This window comes from Primulina eburnea, chromosome 15, assembly GCF_022965805.1.
Source record: "Primulina eburnea isolate SZY01 chromosome 15, ASM2296580v1, whole genome shotgun sequence".
Classification (NCBI taxonomy): domain Eukaryota; kingdom Viridiplantae; phylum Streptophyta; class Magnoliopsida; order Lamiales; family Gesneriaceae; genus Primulina; species Primulina eburnea.
In genome coordinates, this window is record NC_133115.1 from 2,028,141 (window position 1) to 2,050,370 (window position 22,230).

General features: G+C 36.2%; 3 protein-coding genes, 1 non-coding gene and 1 pseudogene across 4 annotated transcripts; 4 read left to right on the forward strand and 1 right to left on the reverse strand.

Annotated features, from left to right (window-relative positions):
* TRNAV-AAC (transfer RNA valine (anticodon AAC)) lies at nt 1-74 on the forward strand. Its single transcript has one exon. It is a non-coding gene; the product is annotated as a tRNA-Val (tRNA).
* Nucleotides 75-190: 116 nt separating this feature from the next.
* On the forward strand, nt 191-2,608 carry LOC140814959 (protein TUNICAMYCIN INDUCED 1-like). Its single transcript, XM_073174055.1, has 4 exons — nt 191-530; nt 613-960; nt 1,442-1,805; nt 1,909-2,608. Exons 1-4 carry the CDS (start codon nt 378-380, stop codon nt 2,376-2,378), a joined length of 1,335 nt encoding a protein of 444 aa, XP_073030156.1. The 5' UTR covers nt 191-377; the 3' UTR covers nt 2,379-2,608.
* Nucleotides 2,609-5,251: 2,643 nt separating this feature from the next.
* Nucleotides 5,252-7,654, forward strand: LOC140814329 (uncharacterized; annotated as a pseudogene).
* A 5,276-nt stretch (nt 7,655-12,930) lies between these two features.
* LOC140814922 (squalene monooxygenase SE1-like) lies at nt 12,931-17,089 on the forward strand. The gene is made up of 8 exons (XM_073174016.1): nt 12,931-13,258; nt 14,304-14,415; nt 14,550-14,724; nt 14,915-15,083; nt 15,200-15,418; nt 15,962-16,237; nt 16,331-16,609; nt 16,788-17,089. The coding sequence occupies exons 1-8, from the start codon at nt 13,016-13,018 to the stop codon at nt 16,890-16,892; spliced, it is 1,578 nt and encodes a 525-aa protein (XP_073030117.1). The 5' UTR covers nt 12,931-13,015; the 3' UTR covers nt 16,893-17,089.
* A 1,496-nt stretch (nt 17,090-18,585) lies between these two features.
* On the reverse strand, nt 18,586-22,230 carry LOC140814670 (LL-diaminopimelate aminotransferase, chloroplastic-like). Its single transcript, XM_073173725.1, has 10 exons — nt 22,039-22,230; nt 21,864-21,949; nt 21,579-21,646; nt 21,222-21,338; nt 20,978-21,040; nt 20,615-20,719; nt 20,405-20,455; nt 20,008-20,328; nt 19,686-19,892; nt 18,586-19,048 (listed from the first exon to the last, which is right to left on the reverse strand). The coding sequence occupies exons 1-10, from the start codon at nt 22,122-22,124 to the stop codon at nt 18,755-18,757; spliced, it is 1,398 nt and encodes a 465-aa protein (XP_073029826.1). The 5' UTR covers nt 22,125-22,230; the 3' UTR covers nt 18,586-18,754.

Here is a 22,230-nt window from a genome sequence, read left to right on the forward strand (position 1 = left end):
GGTGTCGTGGTGTAGTTGGTTATCACGTCAGTCTAACACACTGAAGGTCTCCGGTTCGAGTCCGGGCGACGCCACATTTTTTATTCTTTTTACGAATTTAATTTATTTAATATTCTATTTTGATACGACACCGTTTACCTCCCCCGAATTGTACGCGTGACACGTCCATGATTTCTCCTCTCCAATCGAATGCGACTGACGCTGTGGCGCATCATTCCCTCAATTCTTATTGGTCCGTCGCTTCCACGTCATCACCGCCAATGTTCAATATATAAGTGAACGCGGGTCGGTGAAGAAGCGCGAATCCCCCAATTCCTCTTGTCCGATAGAATTTGTGCAAAGGAGAGACGAAGACGATTTCTCGATATTATTGCATTATGAATTTTGATTCTATTTCGATGGATTCGAGGTTGCGATCGCTTTATATTGCTGCATCGTTTTGTTTGGTTTTGATTGCAATTCGAGTTTCGTCATCCGCCGCCTCGGTTACCACACAAGATTTCGATGTTGTGTATCCCAAGGCTATTAAGGTAGGCGACTTCCGAGTTTTCGTTATTATAATCTAAATTTTCCCGTGGGCTTGTTATTTATTGATTTCGTTGTTTGGTATAGGATTTGAAGGAAGCTATTGTAAAGGGATTAGGGTTCCAATCTGACGAAATTAAGATATCCGGTTTCGATTTGAGGGACGCTTTGGTGGGAAAGTCAGTAGCATATGAATTCGATGTCCAGATAGATAATCAAGTATTGCCCTTTAAACTGTTGGAGGATGTGAAGCGTTGGGAATACGTGGATCTGCCCATTTTTCAAATGGAAGATCCGAGTAAGCCCCAGTACGAGAATCGGTTAGTAGACGGGCGGAGATTGGATGATCAGATGCCAGTTCTTGCCCCTTTTCAGTTGGCGGGTCCAATGGAGCTATGGATTCAGGATGCCAAGGACATGAGAATTTCTTTGCCTGTAAGCTCTTGTTTTATGTGATCAATAAAAGTTTTGAAGTAAGAATATGGTTGAAGATAGATAATACACTATCTGCATGGTTCGGTTCACTTTAAAGCGAAGAAAAATTTATCATTACAATGTGTGATTGTGTGAAATTTGATCAGTCAGCTTTGAGCAAACGCAGGTTGTGTTTTATTGTTTGTAAATGCATATAGTCAGTGGAAGGACTATGGTGGATGAGCCCTATTACTGAAGCATTTGTTGCTAGAGGAATTGATTTTTCAACTTGATGTCAAGATGGACACTCGAATTTCATTTGTTTTTCCTATTGTAGATTTTAAATGGTTTTCAAATTTGGAGATTGAGCCATTGAGTTTTTTATTGAATGTTATTTAATACCTGTTGCAATTATGGATATCTCTGATTCTCTGGCAATTCAGTGTTTCTTTTCTGCTTGTATTAGCTTGACTGTGATCTTTTTGGTTAAAATTTTATGCAGCATGATGTGGATGCTGGTGTGCTAAAGAAAGTCATCCTGGCAGATGGTGCGGTAGTCACTGTAACGGGTGCTAGATCAGTGAGCCTGCGGAATCCTATCGAGCTTCCACTCCCTTTGAATCGAACAAATGATGGTTTTGCTTGGGGCCTTTTGACTCTGGCAAAGCATCTTCGACATGCTGCTTCTTCCCCCAATGGTCCTATCGTTTCCCTTCGAATCGTCGGCCCAACATCACTGACGTCCCCTTCTTCATTGTCATCGACCTCCTCTCCCACTAACAAACTCAAGCTTAAGCGCCTTGCACCTGGTCTAGTTGAGTTGTCCTCAGCATCGAAGAGAAACTTCATGGAAGCAAAAAATATGGGTGAGTTAAAAAACTCAACTTTCAAAAGTAGTTATCGTTATAATAGTTGACAAACACTTTTAAAAAGGGAAAAGTTAAGCTAACAAAATTCACTCGGTATCAGGCATTGATCTCAAAGGAGAAGCAACCGCACTTCTTGCACCTGACCAGTTTAGCACATTGTGGCCTGTCACATCTATTAATGGCTCGAACTCGAACTTGCTTGGTTTTGAAGCTCTGCTCTCTTCTGTTTTGGGCCCCAAAGCCAACAAGGAGGGTTCCTTTAAGCTTTTGAAGGCGGATGTATCTGCCCAAACTTTTGTGAAGATAAGTTTTGGAGTCGAGAAGAAGATAAAAGATGGGAATGAATTCTCATTCGAGGGATTCCCAGAATGGAGAACTAAGCCTAAGTCTGTAATGATGCATTTTGAGGTGTTGGCTAAGGTTGATGGGAATAAGGTTGTTCCAGAGAAGGTCGTACCGGTGAATCCCGTGATAGGAGAGGATTCTGTGGCACCCAACATCCTTAACGGTAACATCACTATGTCGAAGATTCCTGTAGTTTATACACCTCAGAATCCGTTCTCACTTTGAATTCTCGCGGCAGACATGATTTGGTCTAGGAATATAGCGAAATGTAATGTTTTCTACCCCTTTTTATGTGGGCGTGTAGGATCAATCAGAGCCATACTCCATTGTATGAATTTGGAGTAAATGATAATTTTAAAGGCAAATACATATATCTTGTGGTCTGCAAAGCTGGTAGCTCTGCATTGTAATTTTATGTATCATAATTGGTTGTGTTATATAATTAATTAGATTAACCATGTGTTACGTAGACCCGACCACGTTTCTCATAAATAGTAGAACCGTCTCTAAAATCTGGAACCATGGATTTGTCGTTCTGGCTTTCGGTTATTATTGTTGTTATTTTGGATAGCAGTAAGAATTTAATTTTGTCGATCCGATTTGTTGATCCGGTTTTCTTTTGTTTTGTTTAGTTTTCATAATCCGCACAATTAATAAATGTAAATCTAGAAGCAAAAAATAAGAACACAAGAAATTTTAACCTCGTTCGTTCCTATCGACCTACATCCACGAGACCACGCTCGACTACCAAGCAAATCAACTAAATATATATGATTGCAATCATAAAAGGACTTATTCAAAAAAAAATATTTTATCTTTTTCAATTACGTTTCTAAGAGCATCTCCAACCCTAACTCCAAAATAGAGTATTCCTTCATTATAGAGCATCAATTCTCCTCCAACCCATCTTCATTCCTCTACTCCATTTTAGAGGAAGGAATAGTAATCCTCTAAAAATGGAGGATAACTGTTCAAATGGAGGATGCAAATGGAGGATGAGTTAATTACAAAATTGCCATCATGAAATTGCAATATAACCCTTGTAGTTTTATCAATTTTTTTGGCCAATTTTTTAATTATTTTCGAATTTTTTTATTTATTTTTAATGTTAAATATTTTTTTGGCCATTTTTTTTAATTTCGAATTTTTTAAATGTTTTTAATTTTAAATAATTTTTTTGTCCATTTTATATTTTATATTTGGAATTATTTAATTCTGAAAATTTTATTTTAATTGTTTTATTTTTTTGCATGAATTATTTATAATTTACCATTTATAATAGTCACAAAATAGAATTAATGAACAATATAATGACAAAAAAATTACATAACATAATTTACTACAAACATTTATTATCGATTTAACTTAACTTGATAAACATGCAATATTTGTAGACATAATAAAGTAGACAATAAAGAAACACACACAACAATTAAGATAAACATATCACCAAAAATAAAAATAAAAACACACACAACAATAAAGATAAACACATTCTTATTTCATTGCAATCATGAGAGAACACTAGTATGGTGGAAGGTCGGACCCGGATGGTGAAGTTCCTCCGAAGAACTGTCCAAATGGTGTAGAAGTTCCGTCGGAGCCATCCCCCGTCTCCATTCGTTTTGCCAAATTTTTTGTTGTTCTTTGATCAAGTATGCACGGACTGATTCATCAACGCACATAGGGTTCATCCTTAGTATTTTGTTTTCTTCTTTAAAAGCCATTATCACATTCCTTTGTTTCTCCACAGCAATGAGTTGTTGTCGATGTACCTCAGCATTCTCCATAACAGCCACCATTTTCTCAGTACATTTGGCCATGGTGGAAATGTCCTTCAAGTGTTCTTCAGTGGCTTTTCTTTTGGCTCTGGCCTTTTTTATGCCAATTGGACGCTGAGAACTCTCTCTTGATGGATTATCTTCATCCAGGTTTATAGCAAACCCAGATAGCCCTCCAGAATCGGGTGTTGGTTATTCTGTGTTGGGAGAATAGTCAGATTGGGATGAGTCGATATTCCCGCGGTTTGGTATGAAATTCGGTAAAATAGCGTTTGATGACCTAAACTTCTCTTGGTCCTTAAGCAAAGACCATACATGATCCAACCGCCAAGTCGACCCAGCTGATTGCTTAAATAAGGCTTTTGCTTGATCCAACTATAATACGGTATGAATTGTATCTTAGTCACATAAAGTAAAAAAATATAGTTTCACATAAATATGAAAATAAAAAAAATTAATTACTCACAATGTCTTTCTCAGAAGCACCACTTGGACGACTAAGTTCCTCCTGGCTAACACATGAACTAAAGTTTTGGACAATCTTGTTTATGTTGAACCAGCGACACTGGAGGGCCTTAGTAGTTCGAGGCTCTGTTGAGTTACCAGCGAGTTGTTCGTTGTATGTAGCTGCCACTCGTGACCATAACCTATCGTGTGATTGGTTTATACCAATTATTGGATTTTGGGAGACATCAAGATAAGCCATCACGAGTAGTTTGTCCTCCTCGATTGAGAAGACATCACCACGTTTAGATGAAGTCATTTGATTGAAAATAATTATTCAATTTGTATGAGTTGTCTCAATGCTTCGTATGATGCTTCAATTTATAGCCAAAACATTTTGATAAAAAATCTGGACCAACGGTCTCAATTAAAATTAAATCTGATCTAAATGTGTGTATTGAAAGAACTTTACTTTAAATGTACAATGCATCTCTGACATACTATAGAGTTTTTTTATTAGATGACAGCAACTAGACAACCCATCACATGGCTTTGATTTGAAATGCACAACCTGTTGGCTTTATTTGAAATGCATCTCAGTTTCTTTATTAGATGATAGCAACTAGACAACCCATCACATGGCTCTGATTGTGACTAGACACCACTAGACAACCCATCACATTGCCTTTATTTGAAATGCATCTCAGTTGGCTTTATTGAAATACACAATCTGTGACAAAAAAAAAATGAGTTGGCTTTTATTCTATATAATATTAAAATTAAATTAAAATATCTAACATAACTAAACTAATAAGTGTCACCACTTATTTAAAGACCAGTGACTTCTTGATAATTTACACAACTTGTTCAAAAATGAATTTTCATGAAGGAGGTCCTTCAAGTTTTTCTTTCTATGCGTCCTCGTCGTCATCTGACGACGAAGATCAACCTAGTGCCAACATACAGAATGAGTTGAATCGCATTGACGAACAACAAATGGTTTTAAGCCAACTCATAAACAGTGTTATCGTTGTCTCAAATTACTACGAAGAAAGTGATAATTTGCACCGTCGAGGCTCGATCACTGTCCATGTTGTGATTAATCGAGACAGATTAGCAGCCGAACAACGCTTGTACAATGATTATTTTTCTGAGTCTTCAATGTACAATGAATCAATGTTCAAGAGACGTTTTCGAATCTCTCGTCGGTTATTCTTGCGAATTATGGAATCAGTTCAACAACATGACAATTATTTCAAACAGAAAGTAGATGCATTGGGGAGGCCCGGGTTGTCCCCATACCAGAAGATAACACCTGCAATGCGTATCTTAGCATACGGTATGGCGGCAGATTCAACGGATGAGTATATTAAAATCGGGGAGTCTACTGCGATTGAAAGTTTAAAAAGATTTTGTCGGGCTGTGGTGGAGGTTTTTGGTGACTGGTATCTTCGGTCTCCAAATGCTGAGGACATTGAAAGGATTCTCCTTATTGGAAAACAACGTGGATTCCCGGGGATGCTAGGAAGCCTAGATTGTATGCATTGGAAATGGAAAAAACTGTCCAACAGGTTGGGCTGGACAATATGCTGGTCGTAGCGGAAAACCAACCATCATTTTGGAGGCCGTAGCAGATTATGAGTTGTGGATATGGCATGCATACTTTGGTTTGCCAGGTTCAAACAATGACATTAATGTGTTATCAAAATCTCATCTTTTTGTTAATTTGGCCAATGGTGTAGCTCTCCCTGCTAACTATGTCATACAAGGAAAAGAATATACCATGGGATACTACCTAGCAGATGGTATATATCCAAAGTGGGCTACTCTAGTGCAAACAATCCACAATCCACAATCCACAAGGTCCAAAGAAGAAATATTTTGCAGCACGACAAGAAAGTTGTAGAAAAGATGTTGAACGAGCATTTGGAGTATTGCAATCAAAGTGGGCGATAATCACTGGACCTGCATTGGAGCAAACAAGTGTTGCATGATATCAGGACAGCATGTATTATAATGCATAATATGATTATTGAAGACGAAAGAGAATTGAATGTGCCAGTCACAGATTATCACGAGGCACCCATCCCAGATGTTGAAATGGCACGTGATGAGCATGTCTGATTTCAAGAGTTTCTTGCACGCTATCGTAAAATAAAAGATAAATCTGTAGAACCCGTAATTCAGACTACGTATAAGTCATGCATAATTCCTAGTATTTAAATTAAAATGATTTTTTTTTATGAGTATTTAAACTCTTTCTTTAAATTTATTTATTTATTTATTTTACGCAGTAATTTAATTGTCATCTTTTCGATTAAATAAGTGAGGCCGGACTGGAGATGGAGTATTGAGATAAGCTCATAAAGACTCATTTAAGAAGTGGTAATTTAGCATGTTCATTTCATTAAATTACGTTTAATTATTTTATGCATTCTATGCATAATTCATGCATGATAGAATTTAGTTCTTAAAATTTTAAAAGTTCATGCATTAGGATTTCTAGGTGCATTTCACGTTCGATCGAGGATCGGAGACCGGGGAATTTTCAGAAAAATTATTTTATTACATGATTTAATTTTATAAATTAAGTTAAAATATTTTTAAGTGTACTTTTCTAAAATAGGATTCTATTAGAGTATTTTTACCTGCGAGACTTTATTTTTAACGGTACGCAAATTTTATCGAATCGAGGAACTTTTAATGGTTCGGCTAATATTTTTAAAATCTTTTCAACTCGATATACTTTTCGGGAGTGGGTTCGAGCTTAATGGGCCTACTTTTGAGTTGATAGGGCTTAATCATCTTTTTAATATTTAAATTAAACAAACTAGGCCCATTAACTTATAGTTTTTCTATATAATTAGCACCTAAGTGTGGTTAACCTAAACCTAAAGATCCCATCAGCCGACACCCTACCCCAGCTGCCTCCCCTCTCGGTTTCAGCACCATTCTCCAACAAAAAACCGTCGGTGGCCTCTTGTCTTGCTAAAGGAGCTTCACCCCCCTCGTTTTTGATCACCAAAACACCATAAGGCACGCAATGTACCCTTATTTCTGCATCATTTATGTCATATACATGCTGTTGTGTTTTTTTTGTGTGTGTGTAAATTCCGATCCAGCCATGTACAAGGAAGCTTTTCGATTTTTGTTCAAATACATGCATCATTTGTTCACTACTCATGTTTTCTCTGAATTATTGCAAAGGGACGGCTGTACCTTGTGTTAAGGGGTTGTTTTCACCAAGAAAAGAAAGAGCATATAGGCTGGAGATGAAGCTTTGGTGAGTAGAGAAAGGGCCGAGTGAGTTTTCTTGGGATTTTGGCTTGTAGTGGGAGGACCGGTGGTGTGACTTGGTCCAGCGGTGCAAGGGCCGAACTGAGCCTTGGATCAGACCCTTGGGTCTGAGCTACGTCCCAGGAAGGCTCGGCCATGGCTGGGACAAGCCATGAAGCCGATCAAGCATAGGGTAGAAGATTTGTCGGGAATGCGGTTGAGGTGAATTCCGATCGGGTGGGCTGTGCTTCGTGCATGGGGGAGTAGCCGTGCTTCCTTTGGGTTCAGTACAGTACTAGGGTGGTCTAGGAGAATTGAGTCAAGAGCTGGATCGATTGGGTTGTATGCTGGAGTGCAATAATGGGAAGTGGGCACTAGGGTGTTGGAGGTAGGAGCCACGAAAACTACAGCAGCTTGTTGGCCTGTTATTCAAGTGTCTAAATGTCTGGTTTTGAGGTTTTTAGAACCTTTTAGATGTTTTTATAGTATGGTAAAAAGTTGGGAAAATTTTGGTAAAGTTTCGAGTCGATTCGGGTTAAAACCGAGACTCCGGTCCGAATTTTAAAACGAATTAAATAAGCTGCGACTTTTGGCTCGAATTTACGTCTAGGAATATTTTAAATATGTTTTGGGATGTTTTAAGTAATTTGGTAAGCTTCGGGTCAATTTTAGAGGTCCAGGGGTAAAATGGTAATTTTTGGGTTTCCAGGGGCAAAATGGTAATTTTGCACCCGGGGCGAGATTTTTGTCCTAGCAGCGCCCCGAGCACGAATCATAATATTTTTAAATGTTCATGCATCACGTTTACGATTTTTATGCTATTTTAATAATTATGGTGCATGCTTAATTTAAAGGAATTAAGTGAGGAAGAGAAGAGCACTCCGTCTCCGCCGCGCCGAGTCGTTATTTTGTTTGTTTTCAGTCAAAACAAACCAAGGCATGTTTATATCTTCTTTCACTCTTCAATCAAGCCATATAGATATTTTTAAATATCGCAAGTACATGATTTTAATGCAAGAAAATCGAAATTGTTCATATTTAATTATGTTGGTTAATTATATTACGTGCAAAAATATTCATTTTGAGATTTATGCGATATTGCTTGTGGTCACTTTACTATCAGTATTAAATCCGGTCCCCAGTATCGGTCCGGTCACCAGTTACCGGTTATTTCAGTTGTTTCACCCAGTACTGTGGCAGTAGTCTGATCAGACGCAAATCCGATCCCCAGTATCGGTCCGGTCCCCAGTATCGGTCAGCTCAGTTCAGTTCAGTTCAGGGACCACTTGCATAGACCATAATCTCACAAGAAAATTTATTACAAGTATTTCAGTACAGCGCTCTAAGGAGCAAACATTTCTATCATGAGTTTTTCAGTTCAGCTATGCACGTATTATAATTGTTCAGAACATGATATTTTATCCCATGCAAATTTTATTGTAGTATTTACTTGCTATTTACGATATATGCATGTTGAGTCTTTAGACTCACTAGACTTGATTGTTGTAGGTACTGATGATGTTGGGACCGAGGGCGGGGACCAGTGAGCTAGCTTGGGTCGGCAGTAGTGGCACCCGAGGACCTCAGTTTCAGCACTTGCCATTTTATTTTTATTGCTCAAATATTTTATCAGTCGTTGGAATACTTTAACTGGTTCTTTTGGCCAGTATTCATTTCTTCCGCTGCTATTTTTAAACAGTAAACATTATTTAACGGATTATTTTATGAATTTGATACTTCATTTAGTTTAAAAGAAAATTTTTAATTTTTCCGCAAATTTTCAAGTAAGGATTTTCGGGCCTTCACAAAATCAGCTCACTATGCACTCCGAGATGCTCTTATTGACCATTTGTGGGAGGAGTACAGTAATTCGGAATATTAGTATTTTTAATGGTCAATTTGTGTGTTGTTCTTTAAATCATATGTCGTTTATGTTTGTCTTGATTTATATTTTATGTCTGTTTGATGAATGTTGTCTTTTGTTTGCAATTTGATGACAAAATAAATGTATTGTTTTAAATAAACAAGTCGAATACACATGTAGTTGTATTATGTTTAGCGAATTAATTAAGTTTAGTTAAATAATAAACGAGTCGAATGAAATATTTGGTAAGATTTAAAATATATGGGTTGAAAATGAAATAAATTAAAAAAAATAGAATATTTCTTAATATTTAAAGGAAATGGGTTGAAAATGAAATAAATTAAAGAAATAGAGTATTTGGTAATATTTAGAGGATATGGGTTGGAGAAGGTTTTGAAAATAGAGATCGTGAATCTCTATTTTAGAGGATAGATGATGAAAAATAGAGAATATGGGTTGGAGATGCCTAAGACATTCACTGCACTTGGCAATCACAACTCTTCTTCAACTCCGCTTTGATCAAAACACATTCCCCGGACTTCACTTGACCACGCTCGACAATCTTCAAATTAATTAACATTCTTTTATATAGAAAGCTCCATCATATCCAGCATAGACATTAATTATCTTTTTAAATCTTGCAATATATCTTTCAAGATAATGTCATAAAATATCTTCATCATATAATCAACACATCAAAAACATGTATTCAAACGTTTATCTTCTTTAATTATCTCATTGTCTCAAAAAATCTTCAAATCAGTATTTAAAATTTTCTTGACAAATCTAAAAAATAAAGCTGACAAAAAATAACATATAACAGGATCGGTTTAGAGTTCCAATAAGGAAAGAATATGGAATGGCTTGTTAGAACGACAAAAATTTGTGTGAGACGGTCTCACATGTCATCTTTTGTGGGATAGATCTCTTATTTGGGTCATCCATGAAAAAATATTATTTTTTTTGTTAAGAATATTACTTTTTATTGTGAATATCGGTAGGGTTGACCCGTCTAACAGATATAGTCGTGAGATATAAAAAAATTCAAATTACATAACTAAAAATACAAATTCATTGAATCTATTTATATAGTCTAATCTTCAACGATCAAAAGTCTTCGACACCAACGTTGAACGACTTGTCCTATTCTCATTAATTCTTTGCACTATCTGTCTTTTTACCATTAATGCTCTTGATGTGTAAACTTATCTGAATCTCCATGTATTGAGTTTCCTGAAGATTATTCGGATCAAATGATCTCTTTCTGATCCAGCTTCATATTTCAGAGCTCTGATATGTTTACTTCCCTTAAAATTAAAGAAAAATTATTGCAACAAACAAAGGTAGGTGAATGTTGTTCTCAAAATAAAAAGTAAAACGTCTCATATAAAAAAAATATTACTTTCTAGACAAAAACTGGTGTGAGACGGTCTCACAGGTTGTATTTGTGAGACAGATCTTTTATTTGGGTCACCCATGAAAAAGTATTGCTTTTTATGCTAAGAGTATTACTTTTTATTGTGAATATGGGTAGGGTTGGCCCGTCTCACAGATTATGATCCGTGAGACGGTTTCACATGAGATTCACTCTACTTTCTAATTAGAAAATTCTAACTTTTGATATAGAAGATCGTGACCTAAGTAGAAAATTTGTCTCACAAAATCGACTCATGAGACTGTTTTACAGAAATTTTATTGATACATGTACTTGGCCAAAGTTGTTACAATGGAGGGCAACATGTGATGTAGCTAGATGCTTGGTTGGCATCACTTGAAGAAGATTTTTGTGCAAATAATGGTACATAGCGTCGAGTGGGAGAAGTCTTGTGCAGTTTGTTGAACTCGTTTTACATAAGACTTATTCTATATTGTATTATTATGTAGGAAATTTAAGAAGTATGGAACATAATATATTGTGATAAATTTCCCCTTAAATGTATTGATTCTATATTTATGTGGAGTATTTAATGAAAAGTTGGATTAATTAAAATATTTTTATTTTGAGAGATACGAAAAGTTAATGAAAAGTTGGATTTATTTAAAAAATTTGTAATTTTTAAATTAATGACTATTTCATATTTTTTTATTAGAAGTAATGGACTAACTAATATTTTTAAAATATAAATAAGATATGACTGAATTATAAAATAGAAATAAAAGAAAAAATTGAATATTTAAAAGAAAATGATAGTTTAAAGGTATTTATGTAAAATTAATTATATTTTAATTGCTTACACTATATTTTACAGCATTGATGTATTTACACTATATTTTACAGCATTGATGTATTTAAATTAAAAATAACTAACATGCATAAAATGACACCAGTGTCCTAACATAAGTTTGCATGAAAAGACATCTCTCATGCAACGGACTCATTGTCGACCCGATTTATACCTATAATAAAAAATAATATTTTTATATAAAAATAAAATCAACAATCAAGTAAAAATAAGCGAAAAATAATATTTTAGATATTGTTTGAGATTTGTCTCACAAAACTGACAACGAGACAGTCAGGGGCGGAGCTAGAATTTTGATTCAATGTAGGCTTCTACATTCAAGACAAAGGAAAAAGTAAAAATATATAAAAAAAAAAAAAAACTGGAAAACTGAACAAATTTGGACATATAAACAAAATTATTTCATATTTCATGACAATATTTAATTCAAAATTTCAGTTTGAAACGTAATATCTTATCACAAACAAAATTATTTGCGAGTGGGTCTCATGTGAGACCGTCTCACGGATCTTAATATGTGAGATGGGTCAATCCTACTCATATTCACAATAAAAAAATAATACTCTTAGCATAAAAAGTAATACTTTTTCGTGGATGACCCAAATAAGAGATCCGTCTCACAAATAATACCCGTGAGACCGTCTCACACAAGTTTTTGCCTAAATCTATTTTACATATCTAAGCAAGAAGCCCAATCTATAATGAAATTAGCAAAATTGACGAGCATGGTGACTGGACTGATATTTTTTGGCCGGAAAGAAATGATTTGTGATTTGTGAATTGTGTAATTAGTCGAATTGCAAGTTAAAGAAAATGATTAAAATAAGGACTTATATAGCATATTATTTAAAAAATTATTTCTTTGACCCACCTATATATACTAATTTTTTTGGGCCCGGCCTGAATAAGCTCCGCCCAGGCGGCCCATGGAGACAGTGTTACGGTAATTTTCGTGCAAATACGATAAATACTTAGGAGGTGAATGTAAAGATTCATTAATCAAATGTCTAAAATCCAGCATATGAAGCGGAGGAATCCAAGTTTAAAGCAAAAAGAGGTAAAATCTTAAATGGAACTGTATGTAGGCAGTGGGTTGGTTGATGCTCACACGTTTCATGCACATGATAGAAATCCCAACATTGCACATTTCCCAGCATAGAAAATCCCACACGTTTCAATACGACACTGTTAATTTTTTTGTTTCTTGGAATTTTTGTTCATCTGTACTGATCTCAAATTAGACCGATTGTGGAAATGGTGGCGATGGATCAGTATATTTTTGGTGGTTTATTTGCTTTGTTGTTGGGGTTCGTTTTGCTTCACAGCTTGCGTAGAGAGGATGAGAGAACCATAGGTTCAAAGATTGGACGTAAAGGTGGGTGCAACGAGAGCTCTGCCGCTGGAGGTGGTTTGGCGGCGGAGGCAGGCGGAGCGGTTGATATTATCATTGTGGGAGCCGGTGTGGCCGGGGCGGCTCTGGCTTATACTCTAGCCAAGGTATGATCAGGAAATAACTGCTTTCAGTTTGCTGTATTTTCTTTTTATTTTTTATGGCAAGAAAATCAGCTGGGCCGTTGCATATTCAAATGATAAATTTTCTATGAACTACAAAATTTGTTTGTTATTATTATTTTTTTTTTGTTTTTCTACGTTTACCGAGAGTGCATATGTGAATCAATGCGAATTTATACTATGTCTGATCAGTTTTGTTAGGACCAATGGAATCCGGATATCTCCACACAGGTATGATATTGTCCACTTTGGGTTTTAACCCTCATGGTTTTGCTTTTGGAACCACCCTAAAGGCCTCATACCAATGGAGATATCATTCCATCTTATAAACCCATGATCTTTTTCTAGATCTTCCAATGTGGGACTTTGGTTGCATCCCAACAATTTTTCTGCAGAAAGCAACATATTGATATTTCTTTCCATTTTTATGTTACAATGGACATGAGGTTTCTTACTTTATAACCTGGGATCACGAGATGTTCATGTCACTGCATCACCGGTTTCGCAATGTTTCGACGATTAGTAAATAAGATTTAAATACTAACCAAGCTAGGCCTGAATGAGAAAGTTGATGCTGAAGACATCAGATTGCCGAGTTTTGTATATAAAGTTGGTCTAATATGAGCTAATTTTTAGGTCTAATATGAGATTTAAACACTACCTAAATCTCGTATGTATATAAAGTTTGTCTAATATGAGCTAGTTTTTAGGTCGATTTCATTTCAAGAACACATATCCAGTTTGCAGCTTACATTTGATCGATCATAATATGCGCGTGGCAAAGTATAAAACTATTTTTGGAACGGTTTTTGTATAGTTTTTCATTCAAATTTTCTTCCAAAGAAACAAAGATCAGAATATTGCCAGAGGATAATACAGTGTTCAAGGACCCGCATCTCATTTTGGTGTTATCAATGAAGCTAGCTAATCATGAATCGAAGCATAAACAGTTCAAATAAACTAAGTCTTAATTATTCTGGGATCATCTGTAAAATCTACTCATTTTTTATGTTTTGATATTTAATTGCAGGAGGGCCGTCAAGTTCATGTCATTGAAAGAGACTTGAGCGAGCCAGATCGTATCGTTGGGGAACTTCTACAGCCTGGAGGGTACCTAAAATTAATGGAGTTGGGCTTAGAAGGTGACACCGACAGCTTCGAAAATAAATTTCTGTCACATCTGCAGTTTTATTGCCTCCACTTTTGCATTTATGTATGGTACTCTTTGGTTTGGACTTCCATATTTATATTGTGTAAAATTTATATTTTAACTCAGATTGTGTTGGTGGCATCGACGCTCAACGAGTTTTTGGATATGCCCTTTACAAGGATGGTAGAAATGCCATGCTATCTTATCCTTTGGAAAAGTTTCACTCAGATGTCTCGGGGAGAAGCTTTCACAATGGCCGTTTCATACAGCGGATGCGAGAAAAGGCCAGCACTCTCTCAAAGTATGAGCTTTCTGTTATTATTAGACTGTCAGCAGGAGCGGACCAAAAAAGTTTGACGACAGGAGTGAAACATAAGATCTTAAAAATGTTGCACATAAAATTTAAGGGTTTTTTTTTTATAAGGGACCCTGGTGATTACTCTTCTAAATAGGCCGATATCATTTCGTGTTTAACCATTTGCTTTCGACAGTGTTAGGCTCGAACAAGGAACTGTGACGTCCTTGCTTGAAGAAGAGGGAACGGTTAAAGGAGTGCAATACAGAAACAAGAATGGTCAAGAAATGACTGCTTATGCTCCTCTAACCATTGTTTGTGATGGTTGTTTTTCGAACTTGAGACGCTCTCTCTGCACTCCCAAGGTGAGAATTAAGATGTGGCTCGAGGAAAGTTTGTTGTGCCCTCTTGCGCCATTATCTTAAATCTTACTTCGTGATTGTTCTTGAAGAAAAGGGTCTTTTACATGATATGATCACAGGTGGAAAACCCCTCTTGTTTCGTTGGTTTGGTCCTGGAAAATTGTGAACTCCCATTTGCTAATCATGGGCACGTTGTTCTTGGAGATCCGTCACCAGTCTTATTTTATCCCATCAGCAGTACTGAGATCCGTTGTCTGGTTGATATCCCCGGACAGAAGGTGCCTTCCATTGCCAATGGTGAAATGGCTAGTTACTTGAAGACGGTGGTGGCTCCACAGGTACTCTTCATCAATGTTGAGGTGAAAGAAAATTCCCTTGAAAAGCAGTGAGAAAGCAGCTAGGCAAGCAATATTTTGGTTTACAGAACTTATCCAGCAAATGGAAATAGTAATTTAGTATGGTAAATCGAAGTTTTATTTTTAAAAACTATCAAGTAATTCCATTTTGACTTTAATTTTTTTCTCTAAGAAGTAAGAATCCCATAAACTGAACAACAAAACTTTAGAGAAAATTTGCTTTTATAGGTATTCTGATTTGGCTAGTTCTGCTAATTCAACTGTATAGGCTAGTCCATTAGGTTGGCTTTGCGAAACTTCGATTTGTCAAGTTCAGTTTCTTTAAAAATTTCATTCGGTTAAAAAATTATAGATAAATTTATTTTGTTCGTTTGTTAAAGTTTGGTTCCATGGACCCTATCTTGGTACTACCTCAAGTATGAAATGGAAAAAGAAGTGCAGTTTTCTATCAGTGACACAAACGTTTCATTATCTTTTACATGGCATGAACTTCTCATATGAACTGACTAATGGATTTTACCTCAGATTCCTCCGCAGCTGAACGATTCGTTTAACGCCGCGATTGATAAAGGAAACATAAGAACCATGCCAAACAGAAGCATGCCTGCGAATCCTTATCCCACCCCTGGTGCACTTTTGGTGGGAGACGCCTTTAATATGCGGCATCCTCTAACTGGGGGAGGAATGACTGTCGCTCTATCAGATATTGTCATTCTTCGTAATCTTCTTAAACCTATATATGATTTACACGATGCAACTACACTAAGCAAGTATCTTGAATCCTTCTACACCCTTAGAAAGGTGTGTTCAAGATCACCAAACTTCATTATTTCCCTAGTTAATAAATTTTTACCGGTTTCGACTCGTGATTCTGTATGTTTATGTGGTTTGTAGCCGGTGGCATCTACAATTAACACATTAGCTGGAGCTCTTTACAAAGTCTTTTGTGCATCTCCCGACCAAGCAAGGCAGGAAATGCGACAAGCATGTTTCGACTATTTGAGTCTTGGAGGCAACTTCTCCAATGGCCCTGTGTCTTTGCTTTCTGGTCTGAATCCATGCCCTTTAAGCCTCGTCCTCCATTTCTTCGCGGTTGCAGTCTATGGCGTTGGCCGGTTGTTGCTTCCCTTTCCTTCTCCGAAAAGGATTTGGTTGGGAGTTACATTGCTCTCGGTGAGTTTCCATAGGTTCATTTCCGAACTCGAGACCTTGTCCTGAATTTGGAAGAACTGGTTACTAGATGGACTATAAGTCATCGGCTCTTTGTTTGTTATTTATTGTTCATATAAAGTTATATTTTCTCAATGAAGAATGCTAACAATTATCTGTTTTCGTGAATTTCAATTCACAGGGTGCATCAAGAATTATTTTGCCGATTATAAAGGCAGAGGGAGTCAGACAAATGTTCTTCCCTGCTACTGTTCCAGCGTACTACAGAGCTCCTCCATTTAATTAAATCACAAATAAAATATATCCCATTATTCTCTGACAACTGAGTTTGAGCTCGATCAAATTGTTTGGTTGGAACTTCATTCTTGAGTTCATAAGCTCGTATGATATATGTATGTTTTCATTGTATTAGAACACGTTCACTATCAAATAGAATAATTCGGCTCAAAAAATATTTGAATTGTTTGAGCTCGGTTTGGTTCATTAGTTTTAAGCGTACAACATGAGAACTCGTAGTTGCTATCTTTCGATTTGCACGGTTAAACTCCTGCAGCTGTTATCTTCTCTGTGTGTTTATATGTGAAGACGTTGTATAAGTAATATTGAAGTATTAATTTTTTATTTTAAAAAAACTTTAAAAAAAATTACAATTGCACATAATTAGAAAAAATACAATTAAACATAATTAAAATTTAAAACATAATTTAAAAAATATAAGTACTCATGATTAAAAAGGATTATTGCTGCTGCCGATTCCTTCTCCCAAAAGGATTTGGTAGGGAGCTAAATTTCTTTTGGTGAGTCCCTGGAGTGAATTACAAGTACAAGTCCAGTTTTGTTTGTTCTTTATTGTTCATAAAAAAGTTCTAATTTTTCAATACACAACACTACGAACATCTATTTTCCTACATAATTGTTCTATTTTTCTTGATTTACCCGAATCACAATTAAGTCACAGGGGTTTAATAACGGCAAAAACTTATGTGAGAGTAAGTGAGACGGTATCACAGATCGTATTTTGTGAGACAAATATCGTATTTGGGTCATCTATGAAAAAATATTACATAAAAATATTAATTTTTATTGTGAATATCGGTAGGGTTAACCAGTCTCATAGATAAAAATTCGTGAAACCGTATCACAAGAGACATATTCTCGAATAAATCGTCGAGTCAAATGTTTGGTTCCAATTATATTACCAAGCTTTCTTGTTAAGCAAATGCCCAAGTCTGGAGTCGATTTTGTCAGCTCATGTTATATTTTTGCATATTTATAAAAGAATAGTTGAACTATTACTATCAAAAAAAAATATTGTTAGTATTCACTTTCCTTAAAATATGGGAAAAGATAAAGCATTAACATACATCAGAATCTGAGCCCATACAAACAAGAAACTTGAAAGATTTCTTGTACGTAAATCTTTTGTATTTCAATACAAAAGATCAATGCTGGCAAACACGACATGTCCATAAAGGGTTACTGCTTTGCGTAATTGAAGTCTCAAAAACGAAAGAAGCGTGATTGATCAGTTCCACATTTTGCATCTTTTGAGCAAATCAATCCATAAATGCGAATTGCCCTCTATTTCTTGTGTGCAAGATTCTTGTAATTTCTTTTAAATCGAACCCGTATATGTTTAGTCCATTTCGTGTGATTTTTTTGTGTCAAATATCAAAAGGACAGGGTGACTAAAGGATTGCTTATATATGCAATATTTTGCATACATGTTAACCTTGTTTAATATTTTTGTGTTAATGATTTAATTGCTTGTATAAACATTTCAATAATATTAAATCAACTTCCAGTTAAAATCATGCAAGCAATGTTGATTTAAGTTGCAAGTTTGTTCTCTAGAAATCTAGAGCTAACCATATAAGTCCTAATTCGGACCCGCGACATCGTGTAGATGATAGTCTCTTTTCTGTTATTGTTATTAATTCTATTCCTCAGAGTGAGCTCAGCTTTGGACATGTACACTATGGCTCCAAATCGCTTAATAATTATTAAAACATCAAACATTTGGAAATAAATACAACTTTTAAAATTATTAAAACAGAGGTATTTAAATGTATCAACTCTGATTCTGCAAAATCAGGTTAAAATGGCTCGGAACCAACGTACCTGTTCTAATCAGACAGGTTGTATGGTTTACTTGTACAACTGCTTGAATCTTTTACAGGCTTCCAAAACATTTTCCCTGTGCCCAAAGGCACTCACTCTGATAAAACCTTCACCACCAGGTCCAAAACCACTGCCAGGAGTGACAACAACATCGGTCTTCTCAAGAATCTCACTGAAGACTTCCCATGAACTTTGGCCGGGAAAGTGTACCCAAACATACGGTGCATTTTTACCTCCGTAGACCTTAAATCCAAGAGAATCAAACGTGTCGACTATGATACCGGTGTTTTCCTTGTAGAAGCCGACCACCTCATGCATGGCCTGTCAATAGAGAAGTCATGTCGATCTTTCAATGATTGGATGCGCTTTTTGTGTACAATGCAATTTTGACCTCAAAACTATAGTGATGCTGCATAGTTTATCATGCATCACCTATCGATTTGTGTCCTATAAATATGCTCCAAATATCACTTCTGTTCATTGCAGGAATCACTCAATTTTCTCTTTCAGGGTGGTTCAATTAATGCCAGTTTAATACCAAATAATTACCATCAATTTTGATCGAACCATACATAAATCAGGTGGTCAATGATGCTGCATGTGAGGATGTTATTTCATTTGATATAAGATCTAACTGTAGGTAGAAGATTTTAAACTACAATTTGTGCATGATTTGTTTCAAAAACTATGTGCGTAGTTTAAGTATGTATAGTTCGACCAAAACTATATCACCAACTCAGTTTCAATTCAGTTGAAAGGTAAATAAAGTATCAGAAAGGAACGAGTCACGTTCCCAAATTGAGTGATTTCAGCTTTAAGAAACAAAAGTAGCAGGTGAGGCATAAATTTAGGGCTAGTCAATACGTGCAAACAAACAGGACTAAAAATTTCACGCCTCTATAGTTACAGGAGCAAACTCTTCGCGGGTATGCATCTTGAAATGAGAGAAGGGACTAACCTTAATGCCTTCAGGCGAAACGCAAGCCACACCACCGCCTTGGGCAATGTTAGATGCACCATTAAAACAAGTACAGACGATGCGGTTGAAGTCTTTCGCCACAGGAAATCCATCAGAATACAGGAGCTCTTTTGGAACTGCAGTCCAACCAAGCCGAACGCCGGTGAAACCAGCGTACTTGGAAAAGGAAGAAACTTCGAGCGCAACCTACAAGACGGTTAACAAAATCCAAAAGTGAACGTCAAGGCAGGAAACTAACAAAGATCAGAAGACGAGAACTAATATGGAAGAATTACATGCAAAAATCAGTTTCCAAACCAACCTCTTTGGCTCCAGGAATTTCAAAAATGGATCTTGGACTATCATCAGATACATACATAGCATAAGCTGAGTCATAGACTATGATGGATCCATTTTCTTTAGCAAACTGCACAAGTCTTGTCAGCTGGTCTCTTGAGGCAGCATAACCAGTCGGATTATTGGGTGAACAGAAAAATATGACATCGGTTCGACCAACAGAGGATAAATCAGGGAAAAAACCATTTTCTGGGGTGCATTTCATGTATTCAATTTTTTCAAACTGCTCAATGTCCTTCTGAAATTGCCCAGTCTGACCCAAAATCACGCTTGAATCCACATACGCCTACATTAAAAAAACATTTTTTCCCTCTATAACCATACTATTGTAATAATATATGAGCATTCATTGGCATATTTACCGGGTATGATGGATCTTGAACGGATATCGTCACCTTAGATCCAAAAAGAACCTGCCTCGAAGAAACAATAAAATCGTTCCACAAATTAAATTCTTTTTTTAATAAAAAGCAATCATCACAGATATTATTCAATCACCAAGTAATATTTCCAAAGATAAAATCATGTAGATAGTTAAAACCTAGCGGCAAGAACATACAAACAAAATAAACCTGAAGGCGAGAAATGTCACTTTTTGCGCCGTCAGAGACAAAAATATCACCTTCCTCTATTCCAAGGTCTGCATAATAGGTTGCAGCAATGGCAGCTCTCAATTGCTGAAAAAGAAAAAAAGAGAAGCTTTGTTTGAGACATTAGCTGCGACATAGACAAAAACATAGAAGCCTGGTAAATCCTTGGAACTAGACAACTAGCAGATGCACAAATTAACGAAAAAAGAAGATAACAAATAGAAGAAACTGTGAAAGAATGAAAGCGGTTTAATAATTTCAATATGTAAGTAATTGGCATCATGACAATATAAAGCTAGGCACAGTTATAGGACCAAATAAAAAAGGAAAGAGGCAATCACCGACTTTTTCTCCTTGTTCAGCTCCATAACCACTGTAACCTTCAACAGTTGACAACCCATATGATCTCTGACACAAATTGAAATACAAGGGTTCCATCAACTCAAAGAAAAAACACATAAATTAGCATATAAAAGATAGTAACCAAAGAAATAGACCTAAAAATTCCGACAGTTTGCCTTTGAATTTTATGAAAAATTGACAATTCATGATATTCAAAGAGCTCCCTAAATATTACTGCAGTCAATACCTTTGACATTGCAGAAGTTATAACTTCAGGAATGGGCTCGGTGGTGTCCCCAATTCCAAGGCTGATTACTTGGGCATCAGGATGTTTCAACATGTGTGCAGCTTTCCTTCTGGCAATCTAATACAGGGATAAAAAATGGTAAAAAATCTAAGTTCTCACTCAAAAGCAAAAGTAGAGGGGTGAACATGTATAACTTTTCGAGTTAGAAAAGGAAGAACTTCACTCGGATAACTACGCCGTTACACACACAGTTATCGAGCCATGACATCATCCGAGAACAAATCAGTGTTGAACCAGCAGACGTAATGCTTCAAAAATAGCTAAGAGGTAAGTAATTCAAGGAGTTTAAAACAGCACCTCCGGGAAGAGGTAGCCAGCTTGAAGTTTAGCCATGTTTTCGTTGCGAGATACTTTCGTCTTGTAAGCTTCATCAAAAGCAGCATTGGGAATCAGCTTACTGAATAGAGGTCGTACACTACGAGCAGTTCATATGTAATAAAACAAAGAAAGCACATATATGCCTTGACAAGACAAGTAAAGCATTGGTAGAAAAGTTACCGAAAAAAATTGAACCCAACAACAACAAAAAATTGTCAAACAACTCTAATAAATCCAAAAGAAAATAAATATATTTTCAGTAACTGGACATATAAATCACCTGTTCTCTCGGTGCGGCAACACATTTCACGGCCACTTTAAATTTTCCAGGAATCGAAATACTCGTGGACCTGCAACCAAATCACCACAAAATAAATTCGGAAATCGTCTCACTCGTAATAAACAAACTCAACTCTAAAAAAAAATAGAAACTTGGTACTTGATGTTCTCGAAGCTGTAGTGAGCGATGAAACTGGAGGCCGGAGAGGCCATGGATGTGGAAAGATTCTGTTGAATTGCAGACATTTTCAGACAGCAGGCGAGAGAACGTGCGCACTGGACAAAGTGAAGCCGCCATTTCTATTTTTCTCTCTATATTTAAAATGATCCAATCCGAACCCTAATCCCATTC

What these genes read in the sequence shown, in the direction of transcription:
- LOC140814959 (XM_073174055.1), top strand. Translation starts at nt 378, where the DNA reads ATGAATTTTGATTCTATTTCGATGGATTCGAGGTTGCGATCGCTTTAT. An exon ending in TGTATCCCAAGGCTATTAAG is followed by an intron (nt 531 to 612) that starts GTAGGCGACTTC and finishes TGTTTGGTATAG; the next exon opens with GATTTGAAGGAAGCTATTGT. An exon ending in ACATGAGAATTTCTTTGCCT is followed by an intron (nt 961 to 1,441) that starts GTAAGCTCTTGT and finishes AATTTTATGCAG; the next exon opens with CATGATGTGGATGCTGGTGT.
- LOC140814922 (XM_073174016.1), top strand. Translation starts at nt 13,016, where the DNA reads ATGGTGGCGATGGATCAGTATATTTTTGGTGGTTTATTTGCTTTGTTG. An exon ending in AATGGAGTTGGGCTTAGAAG is followed by an intron (nt 14,416 to 14,549) that starts GTGACACCGACA and finishes ATTTTAACTCAG; the next exon opens with ATTGTGTTGGTGGCATCGAC. An exon ending in AAGGCCAGCACTCTCTCAAA is followed by an intron (nt 14,725 to 14,914) that starts GTATGAGCTTTC and finishes TGCTTTCGACAG; the next exon opens with TGTTAGGCTCGAACAAGGAA.
- LOC140814670 (XM_073173725.1), bottom strand. Translation starts at nt 22,124, where the DNA reads ATGTCTGCAATTCAACAGAATCTTTCCACATCCATGGCCTCTCCGGCC. An exon ending in TAACTTCTGCAATGTCAAAG is followed by an intron (nt 21,041 to 21,221) that starts GTATTGACTGCA and finishes AATTTGTGTCAG; the next exon opens with AGATCATATGGGTTGTCAAC. An exon ending in GTGACATTTCTCGCCTTCAG is followed by an intron (nt 20,456 to 20,614) that starts GTTTATTTTGTT and finishes TCTTCGAGGCAG; the next exon opens with GTTCTTTTTGGATCTAAGGT.